The sequence below is a fragment of the Nicotiana sylvestris genome, chromosome 2, assembly GCF_000393655.2.
Source record: "Nicotiana sylvestris chromosome 2, ASM39365v2, whole genome shotgun sequence".
Classification (NCBI taxonomy): Eukaryota; Viridiplantae; Streptophyta; class Magnoliopsida; order Solanales; family Solanaceae; genus Nicotiana; species Nicotiana sylvestris.
In genome coordinates, this window is record NC_091058.1 from 160,403,275 (window position 1) to 160,431,224 (window position 27,950).

General features: G+C 38.8%; 1 protein-coding gene across 1 annotated transcript; it reads right to left on the bottom strand.

Annotated features, from left to right (window-relative positions):
- Window positions 1-8,213: 8,213 nt before the first annotated feature.
- LOC138885875 (uncharacterized) lies at window positions 8,214-8,531 on the bottom strand. The gene has a single exon (XM_070166867.1). The coding sequence runs from the start codon at window positions 8,529-8,531 to the stop codon at window positions 8,214-8,216; it is 318 nt and encodes a 105-aa protein (XP_070022968.1).
- Between the last annotated feature and the right edge of the window lie 19,419 nt (window positions 8,532-27,950).

The window sequence follows — 27,950 nt, forward strand, 5'->3', positions numbered from 1 at the left end:
AAATAGGCATGCTTTTAAGGTATAATGGTAAAACTTAAATCTTTCACCGAAATCACCAAAACATGAGTATATCTGAAAACAATGATTTTTCCCTAAAAATATTCAATGATAGATAAGATTTTTCATTATCAGATAGCATGAGAGAAGTACATCTCTATAATTACATGTCAATATGCATGTGAAGTCATGAATGTCACAAATCGTGTAGCATGAGGAAATGTAACTCTATGCTTGTAAGTTAAGTATGCATGTCATATGCAATGCATCATAGTGATGAACTCAGGTACTCACACTCTCAGAGTACTCAATCTCACTATCTCGCACTCCCGCTCATCATGATCAATCACTCTGCACACTCAGTCACTCAGCATTGTATGGTACATGCGCTCATTTCTGGTATGTCAGACTCTAGAGGGGCGGATCCTATCCAAGCGCTAATATAAAACCCATATGGCCTACTGTGTCATGCAGCCCAATCTATATTATAATAATAATAATAATGATAATAATAATAATAATAATAATAATAATAATAATAATAATAATAATAATAATAATAATAATAATAATAAAGCCAATATTGCTTGTTGTAGCATGCAGCCTCCTCCACCATATCTCTCACAACATGGTTCTTGGGACCCAACTCAGTCATCAATCTTTCCATATGTGTGGACTCACAAATCTCATACCAATCAGCCCAAACAATGATAACATGATGTGATCACAAATGATAACAGAGAGTGAGATATGATATACGAATGAATGAATATGACTAAGCATGTAATTGTAATTTAAGCAAATAACTCAATAGAAGAGATGAGCTCAGTGGGTCCCAACAGAATAAACATACAGCCTAAACATGATTCACAACTCAATTACTCTAACACATAGAAATTCATGGATAGAAACAAGATCAGGTAACTACACAGCATCACAAAATCAACCGAGTCATAATTCATATGGTGCACGCCCATATGCCCGTCACCTAGCATGTGTGACACCTCAACACCAAACATATAACACCTATGTTCAAGGATTCATACCCTCAGCACCAAGTTTAGAAGTTTTACTTACCTCGAACAAGCCAAATCCAATATCGAGAAAGCCAAGCAATACTCCGAAAATGCCATCTCGCGCGTACCGACCACCGAACAACTCCAAAATAGCCAAAAGAAACTCAAGAATATCAAATAATGCCAAAGAAAATAAACCCAAATGATAAAGGTAGAAATTTTAATCAAAATCTCAAAGTCAATCAAAAAGTCAAACCCGAGACCGCACCTCAAAATTCGACGGAACTCTCAAAATCCAACCACTCATTCAATTATGAGTCTAACCATACTAGTTTCACTCAGATCTGACTCCGAATCGATATTCAAAACTCAAAATTTTGATTTATAAAATTTTAGACAAAGCTCCCTAAATTTCACATTGGAATCATCAATAAAATGCCAAAAACGAAAACACATTTATGAAATATAACCAAAATCGAGTATAGAACACTTACCCCCAATCCATGTGGCAAAAATTACCTCCAAAATCGTCCAAATCCGAGCTCTCCAACTCAAAATATGACAAAATGAACAAATCCTTAATATATATGCTTCTACCCAGCTGTTCTCCCTCGTTTCTTGTGCCGCATAATCCCGAAACTCACTTTTGATACCTCCAATGGATTCCTCAAGAAATTCCAGTCATGTTAAGCTTTTGAAACACTCCATTTGACCTTACAGTGAAGGATACATGTTGGTTTCAATATTTGGAAATAGTGCAGATTTTTAATAGGTATTCGGTGGCAATTTCGTAATTAATCTGAAAAAAATCTGAAAATCCAATTCTTGGTAAAATGACCGTAAGTTTCTCATACAACGTCGAAACTTGATGATTGCAGTTGTTATAGTTCCAAAATTATGATATGGATATAATTATTTAATCGAAAAATAAATCAAAGGTCGTTGGCTCAATATGGTAACCTTTATACTCAAATCGACGTCGAAAACGAAATCAATCACCATACAAACCAAACTTATCCAAAACTCATCGAAATTTGACCAAACTTTGTGGATATGTCCAAAATTATCATACAAGCCTATTGGAATAATTATAACTCGATTTCGTGTCCGTTTACCCAAAAGTCAAACCTAGGTCAATAACTCTTCATACTTAAATCTTCTAAAATGAAAATCATTCATCCAAAACAAGTCGATGGGTCATTTTGTGTAATTTCTTTCAAACATGTGCTTATGATTTTATGAGTTGCATGATTGGTTAGTTTCGTTCCAAGAAGCTTTCGGGTTGATTTGGACCTTTGATCCTTGACTTAGAAGTTTAAATTAGAAAATGTTGACTAAACTTTAACTTTTGTAAAAACTACCCCAAAATTGTGTTTTAATGACGCCAATAGCTTCGTATCATGATTTCGGACTTGGGCGTATGACCGGAATTGATTTTCTGTAGGTTAATTTATGTGTATTTGCCAAAATTTAGCAATTTGAAGTTGAAACTTTTGACCATAGGTTGACTTTTAGCTATAAAGTTTGGAATTTGATTTTGGGACTTGGAATAGGTTTGTTATGGTGTTTAGAACTTGTATGCAAATTTTGGTGTCGGTTGTAGTTAATTTGATAGGATTCAGACGTTTAGTTGTAATTCTAGAACTTGTTGAAAATTTCTTTGAAATTCATGCGTTTAATGTTTGATTCGTAATTTTAGGTTTTATTTTTGTGTTTTGGTCATGTGAGTGTGTCTGTATGATGGTTTTAGACTTGTGTGGATGTGTGATTTGGAGTCCCGAGGGCTCGGATGAGTTTCAGATGCATCCGGAAGTGTTTTGGAGTAAAAATTTAAGCGTGGTGTCTCGTGCCCTCTGGTGTCACACTTACAAACAACATGGTCTTATTTGAGACTATAATAGGGATCTTACAGGTATCACAAATGTGATGCCTTGGTTATATTTGCAAAGCAAGTCTGGTCTGGCTAGGTTCACATTTGCGATGATTTTTGTCGCAATTGCAAAACCATCTTCGCATTTTTAAAGAAGCTCCCAATGCCTTCAGTGATGCAATTGCGAGGATTTAATCTGAATTGTGAGGGTTCTCCATATCACAATTGCAATAACTACAACTGAACTTAAGGTCTGAATAGTTGGGATTTTATCTCTCATTCTTTCATTTTTGAACCATAAACTCGGTAGGATGTGATTTGGAGAGGGGATTTTCATCTACAAACCTTAGGTAAATAATTCTAATCTATTTCTAATCATATTCCATCAACATACCTTAGATTTTAGCATCAAAATCATATGAATCAAAGTAAAAATTTGTAAAAATTTGTCAAGTTTTTGAAAAATAAGAAAGTGAGTTTTGAGAGTTGATTTGGACTCAGATTTTGAACTAATCATAAATATGAACTCATGGGGTCGTGGGTAGACAGAATCTACCATTAGACCTGGGTATTGACCGGGCGGGTGTCGCGCCCCTTTTTCTCGCGAAATCGGGTTTCGACATTGACAACTCTTTTAAAGTTTTTATAAGAGAGAGTCTCCACCTAACGAATTAAGGTGCGCCAGCACACCTATTTGGAGATAACTCTGTTTAACCAGTTTGCATCACTAAAGATCGGGTAAGGGCTAGAAATTACCTCGAAGAGAAGGTGTTAGGCACTATTCGAGGTCCACAACTATGGGTCCCGGCCGAACTCAATTCTATGTATTAGTCAATGTGATCAAAGATAAGAAAAAAAAATAGGGAATCTGGGAAGTTCATTAAACGAAAATAATTGATGCGTAACCTATGCATGCACTACCCGTCCCATTCCTATGGTCCAGGAGGATTTGGACCTCTATTTAGGTAGTTCTAGACCCTAACCTAGGTTTCTCAAAAGGAAAAAATACTAAGCGACAGACAAAACAGTTAGGACTTTCATTTATAAGCAAACAAGGGCTCAAGTTGGCCTCTGCAATAATGCAACAAATGCACGCAAGTTAGGTTAACAAAGACAATTGCTGATTTTAAATATTTAAGATTATAGAAATGTTTAGGTAGGATTTCTATATGAATCTGGATTTGTATGGGCGGACAGTTTCATATATATATATATATATATATAAGCAAATTTCTTAATACAATTTCTGAAAGACTATACAGCTACCTACTGATTATACATTATAAGCGGTTAAACCTATAGGCATGATATATAGGTGATTTATGCAATAGTAGATAGTGGTAGGTCACAAAAAGAGATCCAGATTTGCTAAATCCAATAGGCATGTTGTCTAGTGAAAGTAATAGCGCAGTGTTTAGAATCTCCTGAACAAATGGGCAGAAATGATAAAGTGGTTGCTTCAAACCTATAGGCATGCTTTCTACAAACTGTTCCAATTTTTTAGATCTTATCGACATGATTTCTATAATTTTTAAACAGAGCAGCATGTGACTAAGGTTTTGTACACACATATTCAATATACAATTTCCTATAGGCATGGTTTCAAACACAATTAAACCATGTATTGAACCTAAAAGCTGGATTGCTAACATATAATGGTTGAACATAATAGGATACCTATAGGCATGATTTCTAACACACGATAACTGAACATGTATTATCACATTGTTGAACCTATAGGCAAGATTTCTATCCAATATGTTGCAAGCATAAAATACAAATCCTTTCCCATTCTTAATAATACCCCAGAATTGTTATTACAAATAATTGTTATAGCCCAGAATTTAATGAATGAGTTACAAAAATAAGTAAAACTATAAGGAGCCTACAACATGCCTAAATACACCTGGACACGCCAGTCCTTCAACTCACAACAGCTCCAAAAGCTCATGTTCATAGATAAACAATAACCAGTAGTAAATGATTTACCCATATTTCAAGGATAAGCATACGAAACTCAAATCTCTAGTGTGTCAGAGTTGCCAAGGGCTTCAAGAACCTAAGGAAATGCTCACACGCGTGAAACCTACCAGAAATAGTGAATGGAAGACTGGAGACCAAATCCAGTGTGTCATAGTTCACAAGGGTCTCACATGGACCCTGAGTTGTGCTCACACAAGGGAGGTCAAGGACAGAACCTAATAGCCTTGGCTTTCAACCGGCTAAGAATGAGGATTCAGAATAGCATAGGTAACAAATGAAAGAGAGTGGGTAATGGTTAAGGGACAGAGTTTGAAAATATGTACTTAGTTTTAGGAAGCAGACATAGCAAAGTTTAAAACACAGAACAATTTATCAAAAACAAGACTTAGAAACAGGTTTATTATTTAGCAAACCAATACATATGCAGAATCATGTTGAAAGAGTTAGGGAGAAACTAGTTTGTATGAGTTACAAAGATTGTCATACACAGATGCATAATACCAAACATGTTAAAGCCTAAAAGGTCCAATTCATGCTAAATATATATCCCCGTATCAAAAGAAAGCCAAGTTAACTCACACCATGAAACAAAACAGCATTTAGACATGGTAGGTAATCACAAATTTGATAACTATCCTAGAGTCAAGTAATCACTGAAGGAATATTGAATAAAGTAAGCCATAGACATGCTGAGAGACATATTAGTAGGGAAGCAAGTCACAAATTGTTACAAATGTGAAGCAGTCATTGCAAGAACTCAAAGTAGAGTAGGAAAACAGACTCAGGTTGATCAATAATGTAGACATTCAAGTATTGACTAGTAGACCAATATTAACTTAAAAGATTCAATGCAAGCACAAAACTAACAAAGTTGCATACAGGAGCAGTCTAGAATGCATTAGCTAAACAAACTTAAGAGGGTTCAAATTATTCAAGTTAGGCATGAACAATCTTAGAACTAGCATCATTAGGTGAAGTTAAAATACAAAAGAGACTTAAATCGAGTGCAAAGTTTTAAAATCCAGCATAAAAATAACCCATATCCCAGAACTACATTAGGCCATGAACTTCAGAGATGAGAACATATGCAAATCATAGATACATCGGAATGAAACTACATAGGTTCAGTAACTCAACAGTTAAGCATAAAAAAGAAAGAACAATGTCCATAATAGCAACAACCCAGAATTTCTGGCCTTGGCTTTTAGCCGGCCAAGAACCATAATATAGAACAAGAATATGAGGGAACAAAGAGTAGTAACTTCAGTCTTTAGTAAACATTAACGATTCGTGTATTCTCTTAAAGGGGAATGGGGAGGGGTTTATATAGTAATGGGAATTAAACAAGTAAATAAGGAAATACTGTAAAATCAAACATAAATGAGGAAAGCATAGCATGCAGAATCAATAAAATCGGACTTTAGGAAAAAATAAGTAAACCCTAATTTTAGGGAAAATAGATAACAAAAACAACAACAACAACAACAACCCAGTAAAATCCCGCCAGTGGAATCTGGGGAGGGTAGATTGTACACAAACCTTACCCCTAGCCTAGAAGGGGTAGAGAGGCTATTTCCGGGAGAGCCTCGGCTCAGAGACAATAGATATGTGATAACAAAACCTGAAAAATAATATTAGCAACGTGAGAGACAACAAATAAATTGAAAAGCAGTAACACAAATATTATGAAAAAGTGTGAACCACAACATAAATTGCTAACAGGGCTAGACAAAACCCTATCATACTCATTGGTATAAAGAGGGAAACCGGGACAAAGAACAAAACCGCTTGACGACCCCTTAACCTACAACCGTAATGCTTGACCTCCACACCTTCCTATCAAGAGCCATGTCCTTGGAAATCTAGAGCCACGCCATGTCCTGTCTGATCACCTCGACCCAATACTTCTTAGGTCGCTATCTACCTCTTCTCGTACCTGCCAAAGCCAACCGCTCAGACCTCCTAATCGAGGCATCTAGGTTTCTCCTCTGCACGTGTCTGAACCATCAAAGCCACGCTTCCCGTATCTTGTCGTCCACCAGAGCCACGCTCACCCTCTTCCGAATATCTTCATTCCTAATCTTATCCATCCTAGTCTGCCCATACATCGATCTCAACATCCTCATTTCTCCTACTTTCATCTTCTGGATATGTGAATTCTTGACTGGCCAACACTCAGCCCCATACAACATGGCCGATCTAACCACTGCTCTATAGAGTTTACCTTTGAGTTTCGGTGGCACATTCTTGTCACAGGACTCCAGACGCTAACCTCAATTTCATCCACCCCACCCCAATACGGTGCATAACATCCCCATTGATATCCCCATCTCTTTGGATAAACTGACCCTAAGTACTTAAAAATTTCTCTCTTGAGGATGACCTGTGAGTCAAGCCTGACTTCCACATCCGCTTCCCCCATCACGTCGATAAACTTACATTCCACATATTCCGTCTTAGTCCTTATCAACTCGAAACTATACTGCAGGGCCTACCTCCATACCTCTAGTATCCCATTAACGCTGGATTGTGTCTCATCAATAAGAACTATATCATCAGCGAACAACTTACACCATGACACCTCTCCTTGTATATGGTGTATCAGTACGTCCATTGCTAGGGAAAATAAGAATAGGCTGAGCGCAGATCCTTGGTATAACCCCATAACCACCGAAAAAGTCTTTGATTCACCTCCTACAGTCCTAACCTGAGTCATAGCTCCATCATACATATCCTTTATCACCCTAATGTAAGCCACCGACAGACCTTTCAGCTTTAGAGATCTCCAAAGGACGTCCCTGGGTACCTTGTCATACGCCTTCTCTAGGTCAATAAACACCATATGCAAATCTCTTCCTATCCCTGTATTGTTCCACCAACCTTCTGAAAAGGTGGATAGCTTACATAGTAGAACGACCTGGCATGAACCTGAACTAGTTTTTCGATATAGATACCGCCCTCCTTATCCTCCCTTCTAACACCCTCTCCCAAACTTTCATTTTATGACTTAGTAACTCAATACCCCTATAGTTGTTACAATTCTGGATATCATCTTTGTTCTTGTACACTAGAACAATTGTACTCCACCACCACTCATCAGGCATCTTCTTCGTCTTGAAGATAATATTAAACAACCTAGTCAACTACTCAAGGCCTACTCTTCCCGCATATCTCCAAAACTCTACTAAAATCTCATCTGGTCCGGTCGTTTTTCCCCGACTCGTCTTACCCATCGCACCCACGACCTCCTCAACCTTAATTCTCCTACAGTACCTCAAGTCGCGATGGCTCTCAGAGTACCCCAATTTTCCCGTCATGATGTTTCCATCCCTCTCTTCATTCAGAAGTTAATGAAAGTACGACTGCCATCTTTGCCTATTATGGGCCTCTTCCACCAATACTTGGTCGTCCTCATCTTTGATGTACTTCACTTGATCCAGGTCACGAGCCTTCTTCTCTCTAGCTTTGGCCCTCCAAAATAACTTCTTGTCCCCACCTCTGCCCCTAAGTTCCTCATACAGCCGACCAAATGCAGAAGTCTTAGCCTCTGTGATCGCTAATTTCGCCTCTTTCCTTGCCTCCTTATATCCTTCTCTGTTCTCTCTCCTCTGATCCTCATCGGTGCTCTCTACTAACTTAGCATAAGCTACTTTCTTAGCTTCCATTTTACCTTGGACCACATCATTCCACCACTAGTAGCCTCGGTGCCCGCCAAAATAACCTTTTGAAACCCCTAACACCTCTCTCGCTTCCTCCCTTATACAGTCTGTCATCGCCGTCCACGTAGAGCTAGCGTACCCACCACTCTTCCAGGCACCCATAGTTGTTAGTCGCCCCTCCGACTCTCGTGCATAATCCTTAGACAAAGCTCCCCAATTAATCCTCGACTGACCCCGTATAAACCTCTTATTAATTTTCATCAAGATACCGACGTCTATCACCAGGAGCCTATGTTATGTCGCGAGGTTCTCACTCGGGATCACCTTGCAATCCTCGTATAAACCCCTATCACACCTCCCGAGGAGGAGATAGTCAATCTGAGTCTTAGCCACCATACTCCAAAAACCAAATGTTCCTCCTTCTTCGGAAACATAGAGTTCACGATCCAATATGACCATTGAATTCCCCTCCTATGAACAACTTCTCCATAAGAGGAATACCCCATACCACCTCGTCTAGCACCTCCCAAAAGCGCCTTTTAACCTCCTTTTCCAAGCCCATTTGTGGGGCTTAAGCGCTAATGACATTCAGAGTGCTCCCTCCAACTACTACCTTAATCGCCATCAATCTGTCATTCACCCGCCTAACCTCTACCACCGACTCTCTGACCTCCCTATCCACTATCATTCCCACTCTCTAGAGAACCACAATTTATACCTATCTATATCCCTCGCCTTCGATATAACCCACCTAGTCTCCTGCACATACAGTATATTGACCCTCCCCTTCTGGAAAATCTTCGCCAACTCTATAGACTTACCTGTCAATGTCCCTATATTCCACGATCCAATTGTCAACCTACAGGTGACCTTGTTTCCTTTACCCCCTTTGGGCCCCGTCCCACCCCTGACCTTGCTCTACCCCACTCCCCACCACCCGATCTCCCTGAGGACATGACCCTACTTTGCCATTACAAACCACAGTCTCTATACCTACGAAGGTCTAAAAATGAAAAAGAAAAAAACACCACACAAAAAAACAAAGGAAGCAAATCATACCTACAAGCCCACAACTAGACTGACTAGACTAGTACGAAATACTACGGCAACAAAGTAATTAACATAGGAGACAGAAAAACTAGAGGCGGGAGGTAGGAATTCCCGGAAATAGAACCTGGAACATTCAACTTGTTATACTCCCGATGTTGTGGAACCTGAAATATAGCAACTGCTCTACTATTTATGTACATGCACCTCTCTACCGCCGAAAATAGCCACAAAAGTGATACCTGCAAAACACACAAAGATACCGGCGAGGAGTTCTCGAATGCGTAAATGAATCGAAGAAACTTGGATAATTTTGCTCAAATACGAGAAAAATAATTTAACAAATTCAAAGTTCAGAAATTGAATTCTTGAAATTTGTAAAAATTGTTTACACAATAAGTTATGTCAAAGATTTTGGAATCTCTTAAAGTAAATAAAATTGTGAAAAAATTGGCAGTAAGAATCAAAATATTTTGAAAATCTTGAAGTCAATGAAATAGAAGTTGTAAAATGAATAGACACAGTAAGACATTTATGGTAGTATATGATTTTGCTATGAGTGATTTGGAATCTCGTAAAATAAACAAAATTGTTAAAAAATTGGTGGCTAAAATCAAAAGATTTTGAAAATCTTGAAGGCAATGACTCAAAATTTTCAGTTAAAAAAGATTTTAGAAGGAGATTGAAGTTCAGTTCTATGGAGTTCCAGCGACTAGCAGAAGGAAGATGACGACCGGCCTCTGAATCAAAAAAATACGTGATTTTCAATAGATACTGTAAAGTGCAAGATCTGTTAAGCGAGATGAAGGTACACGCAAGGAAGCTCTCAATAAAACACGAATTCAAGATTTTTCGGCGGGAATTTGAACGAAGTAAAAATGGTCGGCGGAGATTAGGACGGATAATGATTTCAATTGATGTTAGGATAATCTGTAAATATTTATATCCTAGAACACAAGCCAGAACAAAAAAGTGTTAATCAAGCAAAATTTAAGGAAAACAGATATTGACAAAAATATAATAAAAGTTGGTCACGCAGTAGAATATAGGATGAACATGGTCATAATAACACATAAAATTATAGAATCAAACTAATTTTGGTTCGATCTGAAGAGTTCTGAAAACCCCAATTTAAGGTAAGTAAGAATCAACAAGAGATAGAAAACAATCGTACTTACAAAGAGCAAATGATGAACATATACGGAATAAATAGAAAAGTTAAGGATTTGAACCAACTTTGGTTCGATTTTTACAAGATCTGCTTGCCATGTTTAGTCAAGCAGTATAGAGAAGGACCCAGTACCAGGGAGAAGTCATATATGGCAAGAATCGGTCGTGGAATCCCATGTTAGGTGAGATTTAGGATAAGATTTAGGGGGCGGCGCTAGAATTTTTCAGAGAGAGTTGAGATAGAGAGAGTTCGAGGGCGGTGGGACTGGGATAATGATCCCTGGGGTTAGATGGTTTAGGATTTAAATGGACGATTAAAAAAATAGGGGTTGGGTTGGGTTTATGGAATGGGTTACCAACCGAGTAATTACAGGGGTCATTTGGATTGAGCTTTGAGGGCTTGGGCCAAAGACTTGGGGTTTGTTTGGTCCAAAATAGATTTTAAAACTAGGCTATTATTTAAATACACAAAAATAATTTATAAATAAGTAAAAATATTTATGCACCAAAATGATAAAATATAATAATTTAGTATTATAAAAATATAAAATATCATTTTAACACAAATAACATAAATAAAGAGCATTAATGTGTGAATGCAGGCTATTACTACAAAAATTGGGCGAATGGCTTAAAATATAATATAATTATATAAATTGAAGTAAAAAATATTTGAAACATATATTATAGGTGCAAATAATAATTTTAGGTGATTAAGTCATCATGAGATAATTTGAAGGAGTAATTAATAAATATTTAAGTAATTTAACTATAGAAAAATCAATTTAAAAGCTCTGGAAATTATGAAAAATTATGGAAATATGTGTATAAGATTTATAAATTAAATAATGATGCAAATATGATATTTGAAAGCATATATATTATTTTAAAAATATGAGGGTCAAAATTAGGTATCAACAACTGCCCATCTTTACCAGAAAATGATGAAAGAGTTGTCGGATAAAGAAATGATGATCGATTTTGACCGAATGGGGTGATTTGAAAAATATAGGCTGCACTCTGGCCTTTGAGCTACCTACATATCCCTGGTTTTACAGGAATCAGGCTATGTGTATTTTTGCACCCAACGGTGAACGAAATCGATAGTGTTGTTATAAGAATGGTCGTGTGTTTCGTAAAGGGTTCTTTTGAGTAGGATAGTGTCGGATGAATTTGTGTGAGGTAACGAATGTGAATTTGAGATGTTATGTATATATCACAGGGTAGATATCTGAATGGTCATAGAGTAAAAAGCGAGTAATTGACGGGAGTCGATTACGTTTGAAATAACGGAAGGGTGTGAATGATGAGAAAGGAAACTGGAGCGAAGGTTGCTCCTGTTTGAAGGACGGTTATTTCCTAGATAACATGCAAATTAAAACATGATGCACGTAAAATATATATGGATTATTGCGAGAATTTAAATATGAAGCAAATTCCCTTTTGACCATGATGATTGTCTTCGGACGATGTCCTTAGATAATGACATCCTGAGCCATGAATCGTGCGATAAGGGATTTGCAGGCCATGAAATAATGTTCTTGGGCCATGAGAATGGTGCCTCTGAACTATGACTCCCTTGAATAATGGTGTGCAATATTGAGATCCTTAGGCCATGACATGGTGTCTTCCAACTATAAGGATGATGCCTTCGGACTATGACATCTTCGGAAAATTTAGCTATGCTTCAGCCTATGGGATGCAAAGACATGATGTTTGAGATGAGACAGGACAGAGCTCTAATTCTTAGTCTCATGCAAGGAAAGATGGATCTTAGCCTTATACAATTAGGGAGGCAAGGCTTAGCCTCATGCAAGAAGATGAGACAATGCTTAGTCTCATACAATGGAAAACAATGCTTAGCCTTATGCAATTGGGGAGGTAATGCTTATCCTCATGCAAAATGGGGAGAAAATGCTTAGTCTCATGAGAAGAAAGAAAGTGCTTAGCCTTATATGGTTACGGAGGCAGGGCTTAGCATCATCCAAAAAAGAGGAGACAATGCTTAGTCTCATGCAAGGAAAGGCAGTGCTTAGCCTTATGTAGTTACGGAGGCATGACTTAGCCTCATGCAAAAAAAAGGAGACAATACTTAGTCTCATGCGAGGAAAGTCAGTGTTTAGCCTTATGCAATTAGGGAGGCAGGGCTTAGCCTCATGCAAGAAGAGGAGATAATGCTTAGTCTCGTGCAATGGAAGACAATGCTTAGCCTTATGCAACTGGGGAGGCAATGCTTAGCCTCTTGCAAAATAGGAGACAAAGCTTAGTCTTATGCGAACAAAAGCAGTTCTTAGCCTTATGTAGTTAGGGAGGTAGGGCTTAGCCTCATGCAAGAAGATGGGACAATGCTCAGTCTCATGTAACGGAAAGACAATGGGTGACAATAGAGTATTTTGTTATCTGGAGACATGTTTGTGTTTGGCAGCCTTGTCATTATGAAGATAGTGATTTTGATTTGTGTATACTTGCAAATATTCCTGTTGTCTTCATTGTTCCTGCATCCAAAGATAGATCGTGAGTTTTGCGGGGAAGATTGGTTCGTGTCTTCATCTGCTTGCTTTGCTTTGCCTCGTTTCGGAGGTCCTATTTGAGTTGTCTCGGGTAACATCTAGATGGCGTAGAGATAAAGTTTCCGAAAAATATTCATGTATTTGATATAATAGAGTTATTTGTAAAAATAGTGGTATGTAATATCAAACAAATTAGATGAACTAATGACTGCGACACTTTTAGAGACATTGCGACTTTCTTGCATTAGAATTTTGAGGGTCCTCCTCAAATTTCAGCCCCAGTTATTCAACCAATTCTCTGACTGTCTTGCATATGATGACTTCGGCTGGACTTGATCCATAATTTTGAGGATACTCGTCAAAATTATGCACCAGTTTCTAGTTGTGGGGAAATTTTGAGATATGACCGCACCTACAGGGCTGCCTTCGTATCCCCTCTTAAACGGGAATCAGGTCAAGCAATGTTCAGTTACATCGAAATAAATGTAAATAATTTAAATATAGTATCTCTTGACTGCGTCTGAATTGATAGGCTTTGGCCAAAATTCTCTATCCATTTCTGCAGGTTTGAGCGCTCCTCTTGTGAGTACCCTGTGAACCATGTAGGGCCCTTGCCAATTGGGCGAAAACTTACCTTTGGCTTCATCTTGGTGTGGGAAGACTCGTTTCAACACCAACTGCCTCGGTATGAAATGTCTATGTTTGACCCTTTTGTTGAAAGCTTTGGACATTTTGTTCTGATAAAGTTGACCATGACATACTGCATTCAATCTTTTTGTGTCAATAAGAACCAATTATTCATAGCGACTGCTTATCCATTCTGCATCACTAAGTTCCGCTTCCTGTATTATTCACAAAAAAGGGATCTCGACCTCGGCAGTATTGACAGCTTCAGTACCGTAAACTAGCATGTAGGGAGTTGCTCTGGTTTATGTCCGAACTGTGGTACGATATCCCAATAAGGCAAATGGTAATTTCTCGTGCCATTGTTTGTGGTTATTTACCATTTTCCTCAGGATTTTCTTGATGTTTTTGTTTGCGGCTTCCACAGCTCCATTCATCTGAGGTTTGTATGTTGTGCAATTCTTATGCTTGATCTTGAAGGTTTCACACATAGCTTTCATTAAATCTCTATTGAGGTTGGCATCATTGTCGGTAATGATGGATTCTGGTACACCAAATTGGCAAATAATATAATCCTTGACAAAATCTGCGATGACTTTCTTGGTTACAAACTTGTAGGATGCATCCTCAACCCATTTTGTGACGTAGTCTATGGCCAATAAAATGAACCTGTGCCCATTTGAAGCGGCGGGCTCAATCGGACCGATGACATCCATTCTCCAAGCGATAAAAGGCCAAGGTGAACTTGTTGCATTAAATTTATTTGGTGGTACTCGTATCATATCTGCATGTACCTGACACTGGTGACACTTTTGGACATACCTGATGCAGTCTGTTTCCATAGTCATCCAAAAGTATCCAGCTCTTAATATCTTATTGGCCAGAATGAAACCATTCATGTATGGCCCGCAGGTTCCTGCCTGTATCTCCTCGAGCAGTCTGGAAGCTTCTTTGGCGTCGACACACCATAATAACCCTAGGTCTGGAGTCCTCCTATATAAAATTCCTCCACTTTGGAAGATATGATTAGACAATCTCCAGAGTGTGCATTTCTGAGTATGATTTGCACGCTTCGGGTATTCTCCTTTTGCCAAGTATTCCTTGATATCGTAAAACTAGGGATTTTCGTCTATTTTTTCTTCAACATGAGCACAATAAGCTGGCTGACTATGGATCCCTACTGGAATAGGGTTGATGAAATTCTTATATGGATGTTGTATCATGGAAGACAAAGTAGCTAGTGCGTCTGCAAACTCGTTCTGGATTCTCAGAACATGTTTGAATTCTATATTCGTGAACCTCTTAATCAACTCTTGCACATGATATAGATATCGTAGTATCTTAATATTCTTTGTATCACATTCTCCTTGAACCTGATGTATCAGAAGATCTGAATCACTAATTACTAGCAACTCTTGTATATTCATGTCGATGGCCAAATTGAGCCCCATAATGCAAGCCTCATATTTTGACATATTGTTGGTGCATGGAAACCTGAGCTTCATGGATACCGAATAATATTGACCTGTCTCGGACACCAAAACTACTCCATTACCTAATCCTTTGAAATTCGTAGCTCCGTCGAAGAACATTCTCCAACCGTCATAGGCTTCAGTAATATCTTCTCCTACAAACGACACTTCTTCATCGGGAAAATACGTTTTCAACGGTTCGTATTCCCCTCCCGCAAAATTTTCCTCAAGATGATCTTCTAGTGCTTGTCCCTTGACCACCTTCTAAGTCACATAGACGATATCAAACTCACTCAACAATATCTGCTGTTTGGCTAGTTTCCCTGTAGGCATTGGTTTTTGAAATATTTATTTCAGAGGATCCATCCTTGACATGAGGTATGTAGTGTAGACATAGAAGAAGTGCCTCAATTTTTGAGCTATCCACGTTAGGGCATAGCAGGTGTGTTCAGCAAAGAATATTGTGTCACATAGTGTGTGAACTTCTTACTCAGACATAACCGAAAGCTCCATCTATTATGGACAAATAGAGTAGTAGAGGTCTACCAGGTTCTGGTGGGACCAAGACTGGTGGTGTGGATAGGTAATCCTTGATTCTGTTGAATGTTTTCTAACATTCTTCTGTCCATTTTGTTGCAACATCTTTCTTTAACATTTTGAAAATTGGCTCACAGATCACGATCGACTATGTTATGAATTGGCTGATGTAATTGAGATGCCCAAAGAAGCTCATCACATCTTTCGTGCTCTTCGGAGGTGGCAAATCTTGTATGGCTTTGACCTTTGAGGGGTCCAATTCAATCTTGCGGCGACTGCGATGAAACCAAGCAATTTTCCAGTAGGTACTCCGAAGGCACACTTTGCAGGATTCAGTTTCCGATTGTACCTTCGAAGTCGATTAAAAAATTTCCTTAAATTTGCTATATGATCTGTGCTTCTTCTAGATTTGATGATGACGTCATCCATGTATACCTCTATTTCTTTACGAATCATGTCATGGCTCTCATATAAGTGGCCCCAGCATTCTTCAGGCCAAACAATATCATTTTGTAACAATACATCCCCTACGGAGTGATAAAGATAAAGGCTATTTTCTCGGCATCTTCCTCATCCATCCAGATCTGATGGTATCCCGCGAAGCAATCCACAAAGGATTGAAGTTCATGATTGGTACAGTTGTCAATCAGTATGTATATATTAGGTAACAGGAAATCATCTTTGGGACTTGCTTTATTTAAATCTAGATAGCGACACATACTCTGACCTTCCCATCCTTCTTCGGAACTGGCACGATGTTGGCCAACCAAGTAGGATATTCGACCACTCTGAGAACTTTGGCTTTGATCTGCTTGGTGACTTCTTCTTTGATTTTCAGACTCATATCAGGCTTGAACTTTCTGAGCTTCTGTTTTACACGCAGACACATCGGATCGGTAGGTAGTTTATGAGCCACTATGGATGTGCTCAAACCAGTAATATCATCATAAGACCATGCGAAAATGTCCTCATATTCCTTCAGCAAATGGGTGTATTCTTCTTTTTCTGATGGTGACAAATGGATACTTATGTGGGTATCTTTGGCCGTTTCAGAATCTCCCAAGTTTACTATCTCATTTTTGTCTAGGTTGGACGTAGGATTATTCTCAAAATTCTCAACTTCTCTGACTATTTCCTCAGGGATTATATCTTCTTCTTCTATTTCTCGTGAATCACTATCCTTATGTTGCGTTGTCTCTTTACATGTCACAGTCATTGGTTCATCAGGATAAGTAATAATAATATTATAGAGGAAAAATGTAAAAGATAATAATAAATACTAAAATAGCAATGCATTAATTAAATCATGAAAACATCAAACAGAGCTCGATGACTCGAGCAATTATTTCAAAACAAAATGCATCTTAAAACAAAATACTAAAAATATCTTAAATGCTTAAAATTTCTTAAAAATAGATCATGCTAATTGCAGGCTACCCAAGAACTCAACAGGCTCGGGATGGTGTAGCAGTCCAATTCTTGAGAACAACTCCTTTCTCCATGCTGTGAATGGTGAGGTCTTCTTCCTTCTCCTCCTCAACTATTGCATTGCAGTCCATGTATTCATTATCCAAAAACATATTCCTTAGGCCAGCTAAAGCCTCATCTTCTTTAGATCCCCATATCATGCCAGTCTTTTGAAATGTCTGATGTAGATACGGTATTGGCTATTCAAGAGGGTAATAGGGGCCATTCCATGGTGATGACCAATCATCGTACTCCTGCCAGGTGTACTGATATCGTAGTCCAAATGTTGTACCGTGACGTTTTGGTTGTATCGACTTAGTAATACCTTGGATATTCTTACCGAGACCTTTATCTCATTCATACCCTGTCCATAACAGTATGCTTTCGATCTTATTACTCCATAACTTGTCTTTCTCTATTGCATTTACACACTAGATGCGATGGTACGTTTCTCCACCAAACATCCTTCTATTCTCGACAACTAAAATGGTTTGATTAGTGTAGATTACTTCCGTCTCCATGAATGATCACCTCCCGATGATTCCATTCGAACTTCACCACCTTGTGTAGCGTGGAAGCTACGACTCCAGCAGTATGTATCCAAGGTCGTCCCAACAACAAATTGTACGTAGCAAATATGTCCAATACTTGATTTCTCCAATTGTGGCCCTTTGAGACCCATCAAATGCTTTCACATTCATACTCCCTACTCGTATCGCATGGAAATCCTTACCCAACCTTTTCAAAGTAGTCAACGGACAAATGTTGAGGCTTGAACCCCCATCTATTAGGACTTTCACTATGAATTTATCCTCAAACTATACTGTGATGTGCAGTGCCCTGTTGTGACTCAGTCCTTCAAGTGGTAGTTCGTCTTCGTGAAAGGTGATCTTGTGGCTCTCCAATACCTGCCCTACCATGTTGGTCATCTCTCCACTAGTGATGTAGTTAGGCACGTAAGCTTCGCTCAATAATTTCATTAACGCATTCCTATGCATCTCAGAATTTTGCAGCAGTGATATAATGGAAATATGAGCAGGGGTTTTGTTCAAACGATCCACTACAGATTACTCAGTTGCTTGCACTTTCCTCCAAAGATCATCCGAGTCAGTTTCAATAATAGGTTGATTGGGAGCGGCTTCTTTACTTGTTCCTCCCAAATGTTCACGCGTGTAAACCCTACCGGTCCTGGTCATGCCTTGTGTGGCACCTGTTTCTTCCATCTTCCCTTTTCCTTTCCTTTTTGCCTCTGCAGCATAGTCCCAAGGTATAGCATTTTAATTAAAGGATGGTGTGTGTGTTACCGTCAGAGTGAAGGGTGTGGTCACTTCCAGCTCAAACAGAGCTGGTATGGCTGAGGGCTCTATTGTTTTAACCTCAAATGGAGTTGGTGTGGCAAGTTCAACCTCAATTTTTGGTTGAATTTGCACTATAATGGGTGTGAGAGTGACCAGAGATATTGTGGTTTCATCCCTCTCATGAATGAGTCCAGTTAATCCTTCTGGATCCCATTCTTCATCAGTTTCTATCACATTTACCCCCTCGCCTGTGTGATCAGAGAGGGGATTGTTGTGGACATTAGGTGTAGCCTCTTTTGCTTGTATAAACTTGGTGTCAATCATCGTCTGGATCTTATCCTTCAAAGTGCGACATTCATAAATAGTGTGTCCCTTTATGCCCGAGTGATAGGCACATGTCTTGTTCTGATTGACCCACTTGAAAGAGATTTCCATAGCAACAACGGGAATGGGGGTGACATAATCGGTAGCCTTTAGTCTTTCATAGAGTTGATCAATAGGTTCAGTAATAGGAGTGTATTGTCTGGGTGGTCTTCGGTCGAAATTTTGTATGGGTTTCTGGTAGTTTTGGCGGGCTGGTGGTGGTGAGTGGTAATATGCAGGTTATGTGTTATAAGTATGGTAGGTGGTGGCTGGTTATTGGTATTTGGAAGGTGAAGGCTGATATGTGGGTGGTGGGATTTGGTATATGGGAGGAGATTTTGGTCCTTGGACTACCATCATGCCTCTTACTTCTTTCTTTTTGGATATACCCCCTAACTGCAAAGCTTTGTTCATGGCCTGAATGCCTCAAAATTAGTTACAATTCCGCTCTTGATTCCTTCTTCAATCCTTTCCCCCAATTTAATGATGTTAGAGAACTTGTGATTCTCGATAACCATTAACCTTTCATAGTATTGTAAATCTTGGGCTCGGACAAAGAACTTGTTCATTGGCTCTTCTTCCAATGCCAGCCTTACTTTCGCACTTCCGATCTCCACCAAGTAGCATACTAATGGAAAGCCTTTGTTGGCTTCTTCTTGAAATTCTGGATATAGAAGACATCTGGTTCATTCTTTGTATTAAACCTGAATCGATTCATGAATTCCGATGCCATGTGTACCCAACTAACCCTTTTTTTTGGATTTTGACTGATGTACCAAAATAGGGCATCTCCGGTGAGGCTCCTTAAGAACAATTTCATGCGTATCCTTTCATCCTTTCCAACTCCTACGAGCTTGTCACAGTATGTCCTTAGATGCACCTTTGGGTCACCTGTAGGAGGTTTGTAACCCTCTAGCAGTTCTACGTCCGGCTGAATGCATAGATCTTCATAGTTCAATCCCTTAATGCATTTACCCCCTTCGACACCTTGGACTCGACTTATGAGCTTCTTAAGCTCCTTTGTCATGTTCTTGATGAGCAGCTCCTTCTTGGCGGACTCAGGTATGTATCAGGTTTGTTGAGGAGTGTGGGGTAAGATTTCCACATATATGGGGTTGCTTTGATGGACTCCAGGTATTTGGGTGTAGTGGTGGTCCTTGGTTGAATTTTGAGGATCGGGAATAGGTTGTGGTGCGTTCTGAGGAGTATGATAGGTAGCGGTTTATGGATACTGGGTTGCTGACAATGATGTTGTGGAAGAGTTGGTACTGGTAGAGGATTTGGATTTTAAGGCGTTGTGGCATATTGCTAAGGTGGGGCAGGATTTTGTGGATGCTGTTTCGGTGTATTTTGGGGATGTGCAGGGTTTTTGGTGTCTTGGTGGTTGATGTCGGGGATGTTCAAGGTGAGGGAGAGGTTTGCCAAGTTCCGGACCTGATCAAGTTCCCTTTGTAACTCCAGTATCATTTGTTCCAGTCAACCAAGTCATTTGGTGTTGGAGTGCTTCGACCATATGAAGTTTCAGCATTGTCTTCATGCGTGGCATTGTCTTTCCTGATATAGCTTGTATCATCCACTCTGGCCTTTCCTTTGCTTTTATGATCATTTAGAGGAGGAGGAGGTGGAGGACCTCTTTATCTTGTATGATATTCTGACGATGTCAGTATGCACGAAACAACCTTAAGGAATGGGAATAAACAAATCAAGAAAACAAGAAAACAAGAAAACAAAAAGGTAAATAAGACAGTGAGGAGTATTAAAAGGTTGTTTGCAGTATTTAAACACATATTACGGAATGATAAATTTGCATTCTAACTTGGATACCTCATTGTGCCGGAGGTAGGCCTAAGCGACATATATATTCAGAGAAAAATGGATGCCAATAACTGCGTCATTTCATTAATGTGAAAAATAAACCGAATCTCTACTAAAATGACAATAATGATAAAGAGTCAATAATGGCATGTGCCTTATTACAACCAAAGCCTAAACGAGTCTAGAAAACAAGTAAAACATAATTTCTAATCTATTTGGTCCTAGAGGGACCTTCTCTATACTTGGCCTTCTTTGCTCCATCGATCAAATTCCCTAGGTAGCGCATGCCCAGCAGCAGATATGCCCTTTACTAGGAGACCTCCTTCGTTTCCATCCTTGTTTTGACAACCTGTAACCCTGTTTCTCATCTTCCCTTCCAGCTCCATCAATCCCTGCTCAAAACACACCAACCTCTCTGTTGATTTAGTGGCGATTTGTCTTCATTCCTTGATTGCTTCCATATCTGCTTTGTGCTATTCCATATTCTTGGCCTCAGATTCAAAAATCCTTTTGCCTAGCGTCCTATATTTGACTTAGGCCTCGAAAATGTCGTCTATGACCCTATTTCCCAAATCAATCCCTAGCTTGACTTTTTCTGCCATGTTAAAGACCCACCATGACAGATAAAAGTGCACATGGCCAGCATGGTATTGATCTGGCTTGATGGTATCCTTTTCCACCACGACCTTTAGATGCCACATGTGTTGCGCCTCGTACATGAATGGAATAGCATCACCTTGGAAATCTACTTTGTAGTTAACCATCTTGGAGACTCAAGGTATGACTTGTTTCCTCCCAGCCTGTCTCATGACCCTAATAGGAGCATAAGGATAGATACCCCTCAACCCAATAAGCACTAAATGAGGAACATATCTTGACCTGATGATAAACTCGTTGGTAGGGAACCACTCGAACATCCAATGGACATTGTCGTTCGTCAAATTGTTGAAGAAGTGGACCCAATCCACATAATTTTCCGGTTGTGCAAACCTATCTAGGATGAAAGTCAGTCTTTTTGTATGGTGAAAAGCTATGTGGTCATTCCACGGTAGCCGCGAAAATTCCTGACGGTACTGTCCTCTTTGAAGATGCTCCAACAACCATATTTGCAGTAACAAGTTACAGCCCTCGAAATATCTGAATCCCTTCTTGCAGCGGTCCAAAGCTCGGTATATTTCTGCCACGATCATTGGGACGATAGTGTAAGTCTGTCCCTTAATTCTTTCCATTAGGGCCTTAGTAACCATAGCTAAATGGGTGTGAATCCGTTCTCCTTGCATTGGGAATACCATCCTCCCTAGAAGACAGACAATGAACACGAAAACCCGATGGTGGGTCCAACCCAATGAATTAATAGCAAACTCATCATGGTAAAGGCGGTAGGATTTACTGTTTCCGTAAAGTGCATAGAGGAAGTCGAACGATATATAAGATTTTTTTAAGCAGACTAACTCATCATTCTTTCTAAAACTCATCATTTTCAAAAACCCTCGAGAAGTGCGATTCTCAAGTACTAATAAACCAAGGCTATCCCAAGGAAGTCCAGCAAAGCCCCATATTTCCTCTAGAAGCGGAGTCATCTCTGTATCCCCGAAATAAAAAATAGCCCTCTTTTCATCCTAGAACATAGTAGCGGCCTCCATCAGTACATTGTTAGGTTGAATGTCCATTAGAGAAGGTAAATTCCCAAGAGCTCTTTTTACGTGGTTTTTGTCACTTGGTGCGAGATTTTTCCACCAATCCAGTAGCAAAGGTGGGATATTCTGAACCATGCCAAACCTGGGGACCTCGTGCCTCATTTCTACAAAATAGATAAAGTTAGCTCTTACCCCCTCTAGATTCAGTTATTTTCACGCTAATGATCAACATATTGACATGTTTTTCTCCAAATAATGCACATATCGTGATTATGTCCCTTGGGATTATGGAAATCCCGGCAAACATTGGACAAGGTTTGTCTTAATGAAATATTGCACGGAAAGCATTCTAACTCATACTAGGTTGAAATATGATGCATGCACAACGGATTTTAGGATGAGGTTTCTAGAAGAGTCTAGACTGGCACCCTAAAGCGCACAACTTGAGAGGGAAAGGCACAGAATCGTCGATTGCACCGCTGATCGAATAAGTATACCGCAAATAAGCCTTCCAAATTTAAAGGGTGATTTTAGGAAGAGCATGGATACTCATCAAGTGCCGCTATGGTATTAAAACGCACGAGTGGAAAATGATATGGAGCATGCTTTATGCAGAAATAACACGTTGTCAAGTATTTTCATAGATTGAAAAATAAATGCAGTATTTAATGAATGTAAATACATAAGAGAAAGAAAAATAGGGAAGAAGTTAGTTCGCATAATGAATGAATTATAATAAAGCAAATAAAGGGGTAAGGGTCGGGGAGAGATATGATATAACAAAAAAGTTTGGAGTAGGTGAACATGATTAGGGAATAAGAGGAAACACATGTTGTAATCAAATTAAACGAAGAGTTGCATATGAGTTCATATAATGGGAAAATAGGGAAAAGGATATGCATGTAGCAATAAAAGGGAAAAATAGGAGCGGGAGATTCAGGTAACAACAAAATAACAAAGAGACGCTTACAAGGAAGACTAATTCACAAAGATCAAGTTTATTTATGGTAAGAGCTTCCCCAGCAGAGTCTCCATGCTGTCGCGCCACTTTTTCTCACGAAATCGAGTTTCAACATTGAAAACACTTTTAAGGAAGGGTTTTAAAAGAGAGAGTCGCCACCGAACGAATCAAGTTGCGTTAGGGCACCTATTTGCTGATAACTCTGTTTTACCAGTTAGCGTCACCAAAGATCGGGTAAGGGCTCAAAATTATCTTGAAGAGGATGTGTTAGGCACTCTTCGAGGTCCACAACTGTGGGTCCCGGCCGAACACAATTATATGAATTAGTCTATATGATCAAAGATAAGGAAAAAAATACAGAATTTGGGAATCAATTAAACGCAAATAATTGATGAAAGACAAGGTAGGGGGGTCTTAAATTTTTTAGCCTAACGGATCACCCCGTCCAACATAAATAATATTTCATAACTCCCTCAAGATGGGGTGTTACTCATATTATTCAGCAAGCACAGACTATCATCTCCTGCTACCCGATTACTATCTTTAAGTTGTTACCTAAAGTGCACTAGTTGATTCTAAACCATACCATATGCATGCACTACTCGTCCCATGCCTATGGTCCAGGGGATTTGGAACTCTATTTAGGTAGTTTTAGACCTTAACCTAGGTTGCTCAAAAGGAAAAAATTCTAAGCGACAGACAAAATAGTTAGGACTTTCATTTATAAGCAAATAAGGGCTTATGTTGGCCTCCGCAATTAGGCAACAAATGCACGCAAGTGAGGTTAACAAAGATAGTTACTGATTTTAAATAGTTAAGATTACAAAAACCTATAGGCAGGATCTCTAGGTGATTTATGCAATAGTAGATAGTGGATTTGTATGGGCAGACAACTTCATATATAGAAGCCAATTTCTTAATACAATTTTTGAAAGACTACGTAGCTCCCTAGTGATTATACATTTTAAGCAGTTAAACCTATAGGCATGATATCTAGGTGATTTATGCAATAGTAGATAGTGGTAGGTCACAGAAACAGATCCATAATCATTTGTTCAATCCTATAGGCATGTTGTCTAGTTAGAGTAACAATGCAGTGTTTGGAAACTGATGAACAAACAGGCAGAAATGATAAATTGGTTGCTTCATACCTATAGACATGCTTTCTACAATTTGTTCCAATTTTTTAGATCTTATAGACATGATTTCTATAATTTGTAAACAGAACAACATGTGACTGAGGTTTTGCACACACATTGAATATAAAATTTCCATAGGCATGGTTTCTAACACAATTAAACCAAGTATTGAACCTAAAGGCAGGATTGCTAACATATAATGGCTGAACATAATAGGATACCTATACGCATGATTTCTAACACACGATAACTAAACATGTATTAGAACATTGTTGAACCAATAGGCAGGATTTCTACCCAATATGTTGCAAGCATAAAATACGAACCCACTCCCATTCTTACTAATACCCCAGAATTGTTGTTATTATAAATAATTATTATAGCCCAGAATTTAACGAATGAATTACAAAAATAAGTAAAACTATAGGGAGCCTACAGCAGGCCCAAATACACCTGGACAGGCCAGGCCTTCAACTCAAACCATCTCCAAAAGCCCATGTTCATAGATACACAATAACCAGTAGTGAATGATTTACCCATATTTCAAGGATAAGCATACAAAACCCAAATCTCTAGTGTGTCAGAGTTCCCAAGGGCTTCAAGAACACAGGGCAGTGCTCACACTAGAGAAATTGATCAGAAGCACTCAAGAAAGACTGGAGACCAAATTCCAGTGTGTCAGAGTTCATAAGGGGCTCACATGGACCCCGAGCAGTGCTCATACAAGGGAGGTCAAGGACAAACCCTAAATAACCTTGGCTTTCAGCCGACTAAGAATGAGGATTCAGAACAGATAACAAATGAAAGAGAGTGGGAAATGTTTAAGGGACATAATTTGAAAAGATGTAATTAGTTTTAGAAAGCAAACATAGCAAAGTTTAAAACACATAACAATTGATCAAAATGTCAACAAGACTTAGAAACAGGTTTATCTTTTAGCAAAACAATACATAGGCAGAATCATGTTGAAAGAGTTAGGGAGAAACAAGTTTGCAGGATTTACAAAGATTGTCATACATAGATGCATAATACCAAACAAGTTAAAGCCTAAAAGGTCCAATTCATGCTAGTATATATCCCAATATCAAAAGAAAGCCATGTTAACTCACATCAATAAACAGCATAGCATTTAGATATGGTAGGGAAACACAAATTTTGATAAATACCCTAGAGTCAAGTAATCGCTGAAGGAATATTGAATAAAGTGAGCCAAAGACATTCTAAGAGACATATTAGCAGGGAAGCAAGTCACAAATTGTTACAAATGTGAAGCAGTCATTGCAAGAACTCAAAGTAGAGTAGGAAAACAATCTCAGGTTGATAAATAATGTAGACATTTAGGTATTGACCAGTAGACTAATATTAACTTAAAAGATTCAATGCAAGTGCAAAACTAACAAAGTTGCATATAGGAGCAGTCTAGAATGCATTAGATAAACAAACTTAAGAGGGTTCATATTATTCAAGTTAGGCGTGAACAATCTCAGAACTAGCAGCATTAGGTGAAATTAAAATACTAAATAGACTTAAAATGAGTGCAAAGTTAATAAAATCCTGCATAATAATAACCCAGAAACACATTATGCCATGAACTTCAGAGATCAGAACATATGCAAATCAAAGAAACATAGGAAGAACCCAGAATTTCTAGCCTTGGCTTTCGGTCGGCCAAGGAAAATTACTCTTCGTGGTTGCGGGAGGAAACTCACAAACGTGATGCACTAAGATGCCTCCTCATCATGAATGTGTTACATCCCTCGCGAACGTGTAAGTCAACTGGGTTTCACAAACCTAGGCCCTCGGCTCTATGCGAACGCGGTAAGTCTCCCGCGAACGGGAAGGCCACTGATCCCAAGTCGCGAACACGAAGCACAAAACAACCCAGTCCCCAATTCCTTCTTTGCAAACACGACCACACCCACATGATCGTGAATAAGGAAACAAAAACCATCAGTTACATCATTTTTGACTTAGCTCCGGGTGGTTCTAAACCCATACGAGCCACCCAGGACCCTGTCCAAATTAACCAACAATTGCATAAACATAATACGGACCTGCTTGAACTCTCGAAACATGTAAAACAACGTCAAAACTAAGACTCACACCCCAAAACCAAATTGAATCAAGTTATGAACTTCAAGCTTTTCAACTTACTCCGAATGCGCCGAATCATTCTTAGACTACTCGGAATGATACCAAATTTGGTGTGCAAGTTACAAATCACCATACAGAGCTATTCCGAGGTTCGAAATCCCCAACAGACCCTGATAGCACCAAAGTCTAGTCTAAACCAAACCTAAAGAACTTGAAAAACCTTAAATGCGCCAACTTTCAATACTAACCGCCAAAATGGTCCCGGGTCATTCGAAACCCGATCCAAATGCACGACCAAGTATAAAATCATCATACGAACCTATTGGAACCATCAAATCCTGATTCCAAGATTGTTTACTCAAAACATAGACTCAAGTCAAACTTGACGATTAAAGGCCACTATTAAGGAACTAAGTGTTCTGATTTCAACCATAACCCTTCCAACCCGAGTCAAACATGCCCATAATTCATAATACAGTAAAGGCACATACAAGGAGTCACAATTAGGGGAACGGGGATCTAAAAAGTAAAATGACCCGTCGGGTCGTTACATTGGAACACAATTAGTATTTTATTGCAAAGGGAATATTTCACATAGATTTGTTTATTCTAACAAGTATTGCCAAGGTTTGATTGATTATGAAAATGCCTAGCTGAAGTTAGTTCTTTAAGCCATCTATTTGCATGTGAGGGTATTATCATATTATGATATTCTACAAAGGTTGTCAATTATCGATTCAAGCCATTCCAATATATTAGCCACTTATAAAGCAGGTGACTCAACATATAACAAGTGTATGATTTTTATTTGAAAAATAAGATTTCAATAATATTTAAGACAATGCTGCTTGTTTATATCAATTGGAAGAATAATATATTGAAGGCAACAAAATAAAGCACATTTCACCAAAGTTCTTTTCAAACATGATTGTAATGACTCGGTCGGTCGTTTTAAAAAATTATGCCTCGATCCCCTATAAACTATTTTCCCCGTGTTTGTTTCTACAATTTTGATTCGCCGGGTTGATTGGTTTCAAGTTTCAGAGTGTATTGGGATAGTTAGTCCCTAAATGAGAGTTTAAGTTCTAGAAGTTGGACCATAGTCGGAGAAGTATGAAGACATCCTTGGAATGGAATTCTGTTGGTTCCATTAGCTCCGTTGAGTGATTTCGGGCTTAGGGGCGTGATCGGATTGTGTTTTGGAGGTCTGTAGCTAATTTATGCTTAAAATGCCGAAAGTTGAATTTTTGAAGTTTCCGGTTCGATAGTGAGATTTTGATCTAAGGGTTAG